The sequence below is a fragment of the Haliotis rufescens genome, unplaced genomic scaffold, assembly GCF_023055435.1.
Source record: "Haliotis rufescens isolate VD_foot unplaced genomic scaffold, xgHalRufe1.0.p SCAF_11, whole genome shotgun sequence".
Classification (NCBI taxonomy): Eukaryota; Metazoa; Mollusca; class Gastropoda; order Lepetellida; family Haliotidae; genus Haliotis; species Haliotis rufescens.
Window position 1 is genome coordinate 27,735,369 of NW_025963791.1, and position 13,233 is coordinate 27,748,601.

The window sequence follows — 13,233 nt, forward strand, 5'->3', positions numbered from 1 at the left end:
AACAGATTTCATTGGGCCTGAAAGCTGAGCAACGTATCAGATAAAACGCGACATGAGGTAATTGGTATGGAATCACATCAAAGGCAAATGCTCGTTTTTCACAGGTTCAGAGGAAGAACACATCGAGGAACATGTAGAACACGAAGAACATCACGAAGAACAGAATGTGGCTGCTGTGAGTAACAGATAAATGAAAACATTGATGATTGCATCATATGTTACGGTTATACTGAGATCTAATACGTAAATACGTCCTATAGTATACCTATAGTAACATTCACCATATGCTAATTGTAATACTAACAGGTAGCTTTTATCCATCTTTCTTCTGTGTTGCAATGTTGGTACCAATGTCTTAGGTTATTGATAGTGTCATTCTGTTACCATAAGGGTCCTGGATGTGAGCTGTGCCAGTTCCTCATCAACACCATCGACCAGTACCTGAAGGAGAACAAGACAGAGGCGGCCATCAATGCCACAGTTACAAACTTCTGTAACGAGCTGCCAGAACCTCTCAAGGATACCGTGAGTCTTTGCTATTCTGTTTTGTTATTCGTCTTCCGAACTCCAACCTTATGTTTGACCAGCGCCAGGTACCAATATACATTTAACATTAAACATTGTACAGTTTAGTAAGATATTAAACCCTTGCACGTATCTTCGTTCTTACAGTGTACAGATAATACATTGAATGTATCTGTAATATTGGCATCCAAGGTTCCTTTTGAAGTACAGACACAATTTATCCATGTTGTTTTCAGTGCACTGGCTTTGCTCCTCAGCTTGTCAAGTTGCTGGCTGAAGGAGTCGACCCCAAGCAGGCCTGCACCAAGATCGGATTGTGCTCAAGTGAGAACATGTGATTCAGAGAAACCGTAAATCCTGAATAAGTGTTTCGTAGGGAAACGTATAGCCCTGAATATTTACTTGATTTGAGGACGTGACTTTTGTGGAAACTACATTAGTATTCACCAACGTCTTTCGACAAAAGTAATGGCAACGTGCTCCGAAACATCACTATTATGGTTTTGATCTGTATATGAGGTGTAGTTGATGTTAGTGTAAACCCCTACCACTACTGCTGCCACCGATAATATATACGATATGTGCAGTGGTAATATCTGTTTGAAATACAATATTAGTTTCCGAGGAAATATATAAAACATCAACGTCATGGAAGAACCAGTCTTGATTATCCGTCGAAACAGATTCCACTGGGCGTGAAAGCTGAGCAACGTATCAGATAAAACGCGACATGAGGTAATTGGTATGAAATCACGTCTTAGGCAAATGCTCGTTTTTCACAGGTTCAGAGGAAGAACACATCGAGGAACATGTAGAACACGAGGAAAATCACGAAGAACAGAATGTGGCTGCTGTGAGTAACAGATATATGAAAACATTGATGATTGCATCATATTTTATGGTTATACTGAGATCTAATACTTAAATACGTCCTATAGTATACCTATAGTAACATTCACCATATGCTAATTGTAATACTAACAGGTAGCTTTTATCCATCTTTCTTCTGTGTTGCAATGTTGGTACCAATGTCTTAGGTTATTGATAGTGTCATTCTGTTACCATAAGGGTCCTGGATGTGAGTTGTGCCAGTTCCTCATCAACACCATCGACCAGTACCTGAAGGAGAACAAGACAGAGGCGGCCATCAATGCCACAGTTACCAATTTCTGTAACGAGCTGCCAGAACCTCTCAAGGATACCGTGAGTCTTTGTTATTCTGTTCTGACAGATATTAAACCCTCGTATGTACCTTCTTTCTAACAGTGTAGAGATAATCTCTTGAATCTGCCTGTTATATTGCCTTCCATGGTTCCTTTGAAGTTCAGACAGAATTATTCCACATTTGTTTCAGTGCACTGGCTTTGCTCCTCAACTGGTCAAGTTGCTGGCTGAAGGAGTCGACCCTAAACAGGCCTGCACCAAGATCGGACTTTGCTCAAGTGAGTGTGAAGTGTGGAGTGTGGAGTGTGGAGTGTGGAGTGTGGAGTATATTTGTAATATATATTACACAGACTGTACAATCGGATTTCGAGGTCGAATTTGGTATAACATTTACATACATGACTTAATAAGGTTTCGTTTCACAAATCGATCTTTTGAACCAGGACATGTGCATAAAAACAATACATGAAAAGTGCCCAAGAAAACTCATTTGTCTTGACCAACACCAATCAATTTCTAGGGTGTTTCATAAAACCCAAAAACATCTTAGATTTAAAACTGTGGAATGGTGTTTCTTTAGACTTAAAAGTGTTAATCATTAAATTTTTGTGTATATGAAATGTATACCCACACTTACACAGGCGCAGAACCGGAACATCGCGAGGAACATCCACAGGAACATCCACAGGAACATCAGGGGGAACACAGGGAGGCTGCAGTGAGTTCCATGGTGACATATCTCCCTGTTTGTAATACTGTTGTGATAGGTAAAAGGACCACAAAGATATAGATACATTATGACTACAATACAAAGCTCATTGAAATTGCATTTATCCTGCATAACCATACAGAACAGAAAGAACCATCACATTACCTTTATCTATAGGGACCCGGGTGTGAGCTGTGCCAGTTCCTCATCAACACCATCGACCAGTACCTGAAGGAGAACAAGACAGAGGCGGCCATCAATGCCACAGTTACACACTTTTGTAACGAGCTGCCAGAACCTCTCAAGGATACCGTGAGTCTTAGGTTATTCTGTTCTGACAGATATTAAACCCTCGCATGTACCTTCTTTCTAACAGTGTAGAGATAATCTCTTGAATCTGCCTGTTATATTGCCTTCCATGGTTCCTTTGAAGTTCAGACAGTATTATTCCACATTGGTTTCAGTGCACTGGCTTTGCTCCTCAACTGGTCAAGTTGCTGGCTGAAGGAGTCGACCCTAAACAAGCCTGCACCAAGATCGGACTGTGCTCAAGTAGGTGGTGACTTCGCTGTAAAAATGTGCTTAGATAAAACTTAACCTTTCCTTGTGTTTTAGAGGACTAAACGTGTTTTTAGAATCTTGACATGTATATCAATAGAAGTTTTAAAACATACTTAGATATTTTGGGATATTGTGGGAATGTACTAGGGAGATCATAGCCAATGCCATTTTGTCTAGACTTATGTTTAGACAAAACACACGAAACACTTCGATGTGTTTAGGAACACATTCCTAAACACGATTAGAGTCAAACCGTTTTTCCTCTCAAACTACGGGCAGGTCGACATATTTTGCGCGTCCCAAGACCTTCGCGATAGGAAGTTTCACTTTGCAAACATTGACAAATCATGTGGATTTGTATCAGGGGAGATTTTGATTTGCGATTTTTTGTAGATCGAACTAAACTGCCCTATAAAAGAAATTATACATCCATGTTTAATGGTGGCAAAAAAGATATTATTATTCCATGGTGATGTATGTGATACTGGTATCAATGTCATGTTTTAGACCTGCAGTCTTTCGTCAACTATTGCAGCATAGTAACATTTTCATAACGTTTATAACGTAAAAAGTATTTCATGAAAGTAATATCTCTTTTAACCCAATATAATATCAGAAATGCATTCTTGCCCCAGGTTATGACCAAACGCCACAAATAGATGACGCCAAGGCGGTGAGTCACCAAGTCTGCAGCTCGACCAGGCATCACAATAACTAAACTACTTATATTGTATCATAATTGTAATCTTGTTTATATTGAACAAATCTTTAAGAACAATTTTGCCGGATATCTCAAACAACAAAGTAAATAAGTCTTTGTTTTTTTCCATTCTTTTCGTTAGTAACGATAAAGCTAATATAAAATATTGTAACTGACCAATATTCTACAAAATCCATGTTTACATATTTATTAACCATACTATGATATTGATTGACGTTCGTCGTCTGATAACTGGTGAATCTCACTAACATACGAGTACTATTTCTAGGGCCCTGAATGTGAATTATGCGAACTTGTCGTGAAAACAGTAGACAAGTATATTACCCAGAATGCAACAGAAGCTGCTATCAACACAACTATTCTCAGGCTTTGCCAGGGCTTACCCGAACCATTGAAAACCACCGTGAGTTGCATGTGTGTTTGTTTGTTGCTGAAAGCCGCACTCAGCAATACTCCAGCTATAAGAAGGCGGTGTGTACATAATTGAGTCTGGACCAGGCAATTCAATGAATGACATCATGAATATTGAGATACGATGACATGTCATCAGCCACGTCGCATGGGGACGAAAAGCATGGGGATAAACATTCTTACCCAGAATCCCCTGGGGTGGATTTGAATCGATGGCAAACCTAAAAATTATGAATAATCTAAATAATATTAAATTTTCAAAATATAACGTTCTCACGTTTCAAATTCACAATAAACACCTCAAATGTGACAACACAATGTATAGATCTCCGAAATTTACGACATTCTTTTGTACATGACAATTATGGTCATACGTTTTTGTTTTCAACAGCCTTTCAACAATCAGTATAATGACAAATTAAATCATGTTAACCCTTAAACCTCCATTAATCACCATATATCGCTATTGGATGTTGTAGTGCTTCCAGTTTGCCCCTGAAGTAGTGAAGGCATTATCACAGGGAGTTGACCCGAACATGACCTGTACCAAGATTAAATTATGTTCGGGTAAATACACACAATGTTTGTAATTCAGATGGATGAAGATTTGTATTAACTTCGTGACTGCTGAGACCAAAGAGTGCTAACTTTAACGTGGTGACATGTATACACACATGATCCAATGCGAAACATACATTCAGGAAAGAACGGACTGAACGCTAGAAGTCGACAGTTACAGAGGAGCTTAATATACAGGAAGAATAATCTGCCCCGTTCAAAGTTAACATAGCTAGCAGAACTGTTACTTAAATGTACTACGTTCCTTTAAATATTGATCGACCCGTGAACATCCGGGGTAGAATAGGTCTTAAGCAACCCAAGGTTGTCGTAAAAGGCGACTATGCTTGTCGTAAAAGGCGACTAACGGGATCGGGTGGTCAGGCTCGCTGACTTGGTTGATCCATGTCATGGTATCCCAATAGCGTGCATCGCTGCTCATGATGTCTATCACTGGATTGTGTGGTCCAGACTCGATTATTTACAGGCCGCCGTCATATAACTCGAATATTGGTGAGTGCGGCGTTAAACAACAAACAAACAAACAAACAAAAACATATTGATCAGGCACCCAGCTGGATATACAGACCTTGCAATGATACACTTAGGTGCACTGAAGCATTATTTATGCCCTACAGTGTAAATACACGACAGCCACACCCGATCACAACTGTTGCTCAAGGGAATTCCAAATAACCAGTATGTGTGTACTGAACACTATCAGTGTTAGACAGCATGTAAATAAATAAAACTCAATTACAAACTTTAAAAAGATCTCAAAATCGATTTTCAGTTACAATCTTCAAACAAAAGGGCGACGAGAGCAACGTGCAACATGCCTACTACGTCACAGTACGACATATTAGCCCTTTGCCTAGTACACATTGTCATTGCGAGCGTTCATGTTCATCACCCATCAGGGTGTTACAGCTTGGCCCATTGTCAGTTGACGTTATTTGTAGTAATTTGACTAAAGACGACTTTAGATCACTACGATATCTGTTAACGTCACCTAGGATGTTCGGACATGTGTGACCAACTCGTGCCTTTCCGGCACCTTCCGTCTTGAATGTTACGGAAAGTTGCGGTAAATCCGAGATTTATACAGATTGTCTATACAGTCTCCTCTGTTTACAGAATTTCTTTGTTTGTTGTTTTGCAATATTTAATCTGTATCAGCGGCCTGTTCACAAAGGAGTGATGGGATAGTCCAGTGGTTGAAACGTTGGATTGTCCCGCCTACCCCGGCTTGTTGCCACAAATTCCTTTTCTTGGCGTCAATCACTGACATTGCCGATGCACGGTGGCCTTTGCTCCCTTAGGCGTGTCCGGATCTGCTGATCATGTGTTCGGAACCTTGATTAAGTCCCTTGGCTAGTCGGCACCATGCCGTGCTCATCGGTTTCGCGACTTTCCTCTGACATCAAGCCGACACACCGCGATATAACTGAAATGTGTTTATTCAATGCGGCGTTAAAGCCACTGACACTGTAGGCGTCAGGGTTCGGCCGGTCGTCTGAGGCGCCGCAATTCGCTGTGAAGAGTTGCGTCCCTTGGCCACGCCAGAAACCTATGATTATGGATTCGAATCCCGGTTCGCCCAGATCATGTTTCTTGGTTTGTCAGCACCATACCCGTGCTGGTGTGTTTCACTGAAGTGGTAAACGTCTAAGACCTGATTCACTCCGATTTGTCATCCCACATTAAGCTGACACGCCGTGATATAACTTGAATACTGTTCAATATGGCGTTTAACCTGACTCAAAGAAAAAACTCAAAGTACCAATGCTGTCATTTTGCTAACAGTTTATTCATAGTGTTGATTGTTCCTTCACCCTGTATTTCCAGGCAGCGAGGCGCCAGTCTTCCAGTTTGTCACATGCGAGGTGTGTCGAGCCAGCATGGAGAAACTCTACCCTGAGGTGAGTACACCACGACTGACACCAGTGTAGCTGATATTAACATCTGTTAAATACATGCAATAAATGCAATACAAGTAAGCGGTTTATTCCTAAAACAGCTTCACCGATTTGGATGAATTTATGCATTTGTGTGCCCTGACGGGTCGAAAGGAGTGGACCGCCTCCGTGGTCTTGTGGTAGAGCGTCCGCCCGGAGAGCGGAAGGTCCAGGGTTCGATCCCGGGCCGCGTCATACAAAAAGACGTTAAAAGATTGTACTTGTTGTTACCCTGTCTGGCGCTCGGCATTAAGGGGCTAAAACAAGGACTGGTCGGCTCGGAGTCAATATACTGTGTCTGAGTGGGGTATTCATGTTAAACTGCAGCATGGTATCTCAGTGAGCTAGCACTATAAATCGGCATCAGTCCGGACTAGTACAAGCAGCCACACACACACATACACGTGCATGCACGTCGCTATATAAGTGCAATAATCTTGGACGCGACGTTAAACCCAATTACACCTCACCTCTAAAGGAGTGCATGCGCCCGACCGCCCGTGTGCGTTTAACACATCTTTCGAGTCAACCTGTCAGTTCTTTTGTGCTCTTCTTGATATGTGTATCCTGTAATTTAAGATAGTAACGCGATAAATATATATGCCTACTTTTCAGGAATTCAAGAAGATTTGTAGAGTGGCCTGCTCCGAGGAATCAGAAGCCGAACAAATAGCGGAGAGTTTCGCCCAAAAGGTTAAAGTAGCGATCAAGGAACCAGTATGTATTTTAACTGAGTCATATAATTTCAACGTGATAAAATAACAAAATCAACTTTAACAGTAATCCTACTAGGTTGATATATGATCGGTTTACATGTTTCACACAGGTAGGAGCATGTTTATGGTTATAGGGTAAATCTCTCTACTGAAATACAATTAAACCAGCATCAAATGCCACGCAGTTAGCCCCAACTACATCAGCATCATACCCATGAAGATCCAGGCTAGAATTGGTCTTCAGCAACCCGGGTGGTCAGGCTCGATGACTTGGTTGATGCATGCCATCGTATTCAAATTGCGTAGATCGATGTTCATGATGCCAATCACTGGATTGTCTTGTCTGGACTCTTATTTGGACTCGATTATATGCAGACCGCCGTCATATAGCTCGAATAATGCTGAGTGCTGAGTTAAACAATAAAAAACCAAAAAAAATAAATATGGTTGTTCCAGTCTATGGCTTTATAGCGTCACATTGCTTGTCTCGAAGTAGAATATCTCGGTATGTACCCGGTTTTCCCAAGGACTTCGTTTCTCACTGTACCCCTTAGCAAAAAACATAATCTTGGTAGCCGGAGGTAAGTGGAACATTATCTTCAAATAATGAAAGACATGGAATTGTCAAACATCACATGTTAATAATGTTACCATGATGGTTTTTTGAATTTATTGGCCGCCCCGGGCTGCTGTTTGGTTTCGGCCCCTAATTTGCTGTGGGGTGTGTGACCTCTATCAATCATGACCAGGTCTGCTGATCCTGGGTTCGTCAGATTCTCCCAACATGATCATTGATATCAGAGCTACTGGGTTCACTGATGTGGTAAATGTTAAAGACCTGCGTCACTTCAGGCTTTCCTACAACATGTTGGAGGTAACATGTCATATTGTTAGGGCTGTGTTAAACCCAACTCACCCACCCCCATGATTCCAGGACAGCGCTCTGACGTGTGAACTCTGCACGCTGCTGGTGAACACCCTCGACACCTACCTCAAGAACAACCACTCATCGGCCGCCATTAACTCCACGCTCCAAAAGATCTGCAAGTCCCTACCCGCAGCCTTGCAGATTGAGGTACCAGTAACCTTCTCGCCTTCGATTCCGGGCTAGAACTCGTCCCCAGTAAGAGTGTTAGATGCGACTAATGGGTCGGTATGTCAGGTTCGGTGACATTGTCGATTGCGTGTCATCGCACCCTGGCGGTGCTCATGACTTCAACCATTGGTTAGCCTCGCCCGGACTCGATTATTCACTGGAAGCCGTGAAGCTGAAAAAGGGCTGACTGCTTGAAAAATATGTATGTGTTACTAGAAGAGCTATGATTGAACTATATTTTTCAATATGTAATGAATGCTGATTTTCAAATTGAAAATAATTCATTTTACGTTTGTACATCAAAATAACGCGAAAACAATCCAGATTTTGCAGTGACAAGCTGATATATTTAAAGAACCTAGGTTAAGAATAGCTTCTTAATGTGTCGTAGTTTTCTATGTTCACCGCACACTAACGATAAAAAACTATTACCAGTTACGTCATTTAATTCCTCACTGCTTCGTACTCAAAAGATGTTAAGGGCCACCCGATTCTTTCATATTCTTATAGTTAACCTTCACTTCTTTTGAGTAGTATATATATATATATATATATATATATATATATATATATATATATATATATATATATATATATATATTCATATGTATATGACAAAATATTCATTGATTCTGCAACTGTTTCCAGTGCAAAGTGCTGACTCCTCTCTTGGTCAAGGAACTCGCTAAAGGTTTCAACGCAACCGTAGCATGCACCAACATCAAAGCCTGCTCCAAAAACACAGGTGCGACATTTTATCAACGCCAGCCAGATAAAAGCCACAAAACCATTTCCATAATCAAAAGAAATCTCTGTACCATTGTGCCATTCCGCGTACTTCATAAACATGGTGTATGAAGCACTGTGAGATAGTGGTGATACCAGATGTTCGCGAAATGGTGACCAATCCTGCCCCACCGGTGGCACCGTCACAAACACATGCAAAGGCAAATCAGTTGTTCGACTGAAAAGACACGGGAATGTTACGATTTAAAATGTGGATATGCATCAGACATATTTTTTTGTCACCGATACATCAAATTTGGAAATATCCTCTTCCTACCATAATACATTTTGACCGCTTTGCTAAGGTCTGGCCTGATGACGTTCTTTGACATCCTGGCTGAACCGTCTCATGATCTTAAGGTTCTTCTTTACCTTATCTGATCAACGACCATAGTTGTGTCCTGAAAAGGCCACAATCCGTACAAATTAAGACTTTGAATCGTATCTTTTTTGTGTATATTAAACTACCACGAGGTGATCAACTGAGATACGATGGACAGTCCAAACAAATTTGATTTAAGTCGCCTAAACACCACTACAAGTGTCTGCCAGTTAAAAGATTACGATGTGTATTACTCAAGAAACTTTAAAGAACACTTGTGTATTGTTGCGTCCTTTAGGCACGCCAGAAACCTATGATTGGGGGTTCAAATCCCGGTTCGCCCCGATTATGTTTCTAGGTTTGTCAGTACCATACCCGTGCTCGTTGGATTCACCGAAGTGGTAAACGTCTGAGACCTGCATTACTTCGGACTTTCCTCCCACATTAAGCTGACACGCCGTGATATGACTAAGAACCTGTTCAAAGCGGCGTCAAACCCAACTCACTCACTCAGTGTCTCATATGACTACAGTTAATCTGTCATCTGTCAGAGTAGAATATATTAATTTAGCAGTTAATGTTTACCAAATTACACGGAGGCAATGTTTGCTTCGTCCATTAATTATATGATCTAGAACCAGAAAGAAAATTCACACCAGACCTCAGAGCACAGCGCCGGTTTAAGCACACCAGACCTCGGAGCACAGCGCCGGTTTAAGCACACCAGACTTCTATCTTTGCACCTTTTTTTCTCATACAGTTTCATTTCATCTTCTATGTTCATCTCAATCATCCTGTTTCAGGAGAAATTTTGAGCCGTATAGCCCGCAGTCTCACCGAGGAAATGAACAATGTTGGCGGTGTGAAGTGCTCGCTCTGCAAGGACCTGATCGGCGTCATCGACTTAGACATCAATGGTGACAAGGTCAGTATATACAGGGGTGTATGTACGTCTTGTCCGCCGCTTTTAGCAATATTCCAGCTATATCACCGTGGGAGACACGAGAAATGGGCTTCACACATTGTACAAATGTGGGAATCGAACCCGGGCCTTCGGCGTGACTAGCAAATATTTTAACCACAAGGTTGCCCAAGCCTGTCTCCCGACGTGGTGGGTCGTAGGTCATAATACCAGTGGATTGTCTGGTCCAGATTCGATATACAGGCCGGGGGGTATGTAGCTGGAATATATGGTCAAGTCAACATAGCTGATCGCACTTACATGTTATTTTTGTCAGTGATGCGTCAAATTTGGAAACGTTTTTCTTTTTTAAAAGTTTTCCTATCTTAACTATGGACACACACACACACACACACACACACACACACACACACACACACACGACACACTGTAGTCTGTGGGGAACAGCCAGAAAACTATATGTACAGTATGAAGCTCACGGGGTATACGTTTCCTGGCTGTATGTTATATATATTTTCAGGCGAAGACAAAGAAGCAGTTTGAAGATGTCTGCCACCGACTTCCCCCACCCACAGATCAGAAGGTGAGTTGAAGTGCCCAAAACGGCCGATTGTACGATTCCGACTATATGTGCATGTGTTTATGAATCACTATCAAATGCTGATGCTATAAAGCGTTCGCGAAAAGGTGAGCACCGGTGGAACCCGTCACAAACACATGCAAAGGCAAGTCAATTGTTCACCTGAAACAACTCGGGAACATATGGTATAAGTCAAAAAAGGGAATTGCATCGGACTTATTTTTTATCGCCAATGCGTCAAATTTGGAATGGCTAGTACAGCTCATCTTCCCGAGGCAAGCGTGTCCACTAGCCTATACCAAAGCCTAGTTTCTACCCTTGCCACAGGAAGGCCACTTTTCTTGGCTCGACCCTTGCGCCACCTCGCGTAAATCACGAGTTGTGCCCCTTGTGATGAAAACGCGATATCCAATCAGATCGCTCGCTGTTCTTATCTCGTAAAGCTTCACAGAGATGGCGACTACCATAGGCAACAACCTAGTCGATCGATCACCCCTAACACATAGGCAATCGTTGGGGGGTTTAAAAGATGAAAAAGACATATTCGTGTCTACAAAAAGACAGCGGTAAATCAGTTTCATACGAATGTGTACCAGTCGTGGATGTTGATTGTTAAACGTTCCCTGATTGGACTACCGATATGCGCGATGGTCCTATCATATTTAACACAGGAGAGTGGCCTAGATGTGGCAAGGGTGAAAACAAAACTTTAATGATAAAAAAGGCTAGTGGATGCTCTTGCCTCGGGAAGATGAGTACGGCTGAGAAAACGAGCTTCCGGCTTCGTCTACATGGAATAGGTTACCGAAATAGACATATGATGAGTTTTTCATTAATGGTTGTTGTTTCTTTGTACAACACCATCTTACGGTACACTATATATTATAACAACTGAACAGTTGGATAGGTCATATAGCCGGTAGTTAACATTGAAGCTCTCGCCGGCTAACCATAAAACACGCTAAGCACCTAAAGAGAAGCAAATCGCAACGCTTAGTTCCTTAATTCTTTACTTATGCACACTATATATTGTAGTCCTACCTAATATCCATGTGAATCACAAACATCGACAGTTTATATATGTTTCAATTTCGATGAAAATCTTAATTCATTCATTGTGGCCTAAAATTACATGTTGACGACTTGACACATACTGAACATGCCATTGTATGTTCTAGTGTCTCGACTTTGTGGTGCCAAACTTCCCCAAGATATGGAAGGAGATCGTCGATGGCAAGCTTGCCCCCGAGAAAGTGTGCCAGACAATCAAGCTGTGTTAGGACCACTGTCATTGACAGCGCCACAGCTGTATTTACATCGTTGCCAAGGAAACCGGTGGCCATCTTGAAAATGGCAGCCGTCTTGAAAAATGTGTTGCCAGTTCTGGTGTTATTACTACCATAAACAGTTGATTTAGAAGTGTATAAATCAGACAATACGAATATATGTATATACATTAATTGCTCAATTTGCACAACATGGCAGCTGGCGTTCTTACTTGTAATCAGAAAATTGACATTAACAGCCGAAGTTCTTGTCTCCATAGAAACAATGAAACTATTAATATCATATCAGAATGTACATATTTCTATTCCTACCAATATCCATATTTATATAAACTATTATAATATAACGGCGTGATTTTGTATATATTTGAAATATGTAGAATTAGGTATTCTAATGTATGTCCAAATATATTCTATATTGTTGATTTTTATTATACAATTTGTAAATATATGATTAATTCTAATAAACATGTGAAACTGCCGTTCAAAAAAGCCTCATAGTATATATATAGTCGCTTTTTACGGCAAGCATTGGTTGCTGAAGACCTATTTTACCCCGGATCTTCACGGGTCGATGCCTAGAGAGGGGGTTTGGATCCCCACTACATTTAACGACTGAACTGCATAACACAGGCCAGATTCGCAGGGGACTGGGTTAACTGGTTCCGCGCTGCTGTTCATTCCCTGGAGTAAACGAGGACATAGTCTGCGCAGCATTCGTTAGGCACCAGTGGAATGGATGGTGGAAACTGTCGGTAGGATGGCACAGATAAAGAGTTGCTAATCTTATATCATACAAGCCTCCTCTTCGACCTGTGAAGATCCGGGGTAGAATAGGTCTTCAGCAACCCTTGCTTGCCGTAAAAAGCGACTATGCTTGTCGTAAGAGGTGACTAACAGGATCGGGTGGTCAGGCTC

The 13,233-nt window shown here is 41.4% G+C and overlaps 1 protein-coding gene across 7 annotated transcripts in view; it reads left to right on the plus strand.

Moving 5' to 3' along the window:
* LOC124149338 overlaps positions 1-12,797 on the plus strand; it is a 30,799-nt gene extending 18,002 nt beyond the window's left edge. For 2 of the 7 annotated variants that reach the window (XM_048392486.1, XM_048392491.1), the window contains 19 exons: positions 105-175; positions 391-525; positions 762-849; positions 1,308-1,378; positions 1,594-1,728; positions 1,880-1,967; positions 2,331-2,407; positions 2,576-2,710; positions 2,863-2,950; positions 3,595-3,632; positions 3,949-4,083; positions 4,571-4,658; positions 6,498-6,571; positions 7,223-7,324; positions 8,258-8,398; positions 9,068-9,164; positions 10,331-10,452; positions 10,970-11,032; positions 12,208-12,797. In XM_048392486.1, coding sequence (XP_048248443.1) covers positions 105-175; positions 391-525; positions 762-849; positions 1,308-1,378; positions 1,594-1,728; positions 1,880-1,967; positions 2,331-2,407; positions 2,576-2,710; positions 2,863-2,950; positions 3,595-3,632; positions 3,949-4,083; positions 4,571-4,658; positions 6,498-6,571; positions 7,223-7,324; positions 8,258-8,398; positions 9,068-9,164; positions 10,331-10,452; positions 10,970-11,032; positions 12,208-12,309 — 1,850 coding nt within the window. In that variant the 3' untranslated portion in view covers positions 12,310-12,797. The remainder of the gene's footprint in view (positions 1-104; positions 176-390; positions 526-761; positions 850-1,307; positions 1,379-1,593; positions 1,729-1,879; positions 1,968-2,330; positions 2,408-2,575; positions 2,711-2,862; positions 2,951-3,594; positions 3,633-3,948; positions 4,084-4,570; positions 4,659-6,497; positions 6,572-7,222; positions 7,325-8,257; positions 8,399-9,067; positions 9,165-10,330; positions 10,453-10,969; positions 11,033-12,207) is intronic. The other 5 variants (XM_048392487.1, XM_048392490.1, XM_048392488.1 and 2 more) reach the window with 5 other exon arrangements.
* Positions 12,798-13,233: the final 436 nt, after the last annotated feature.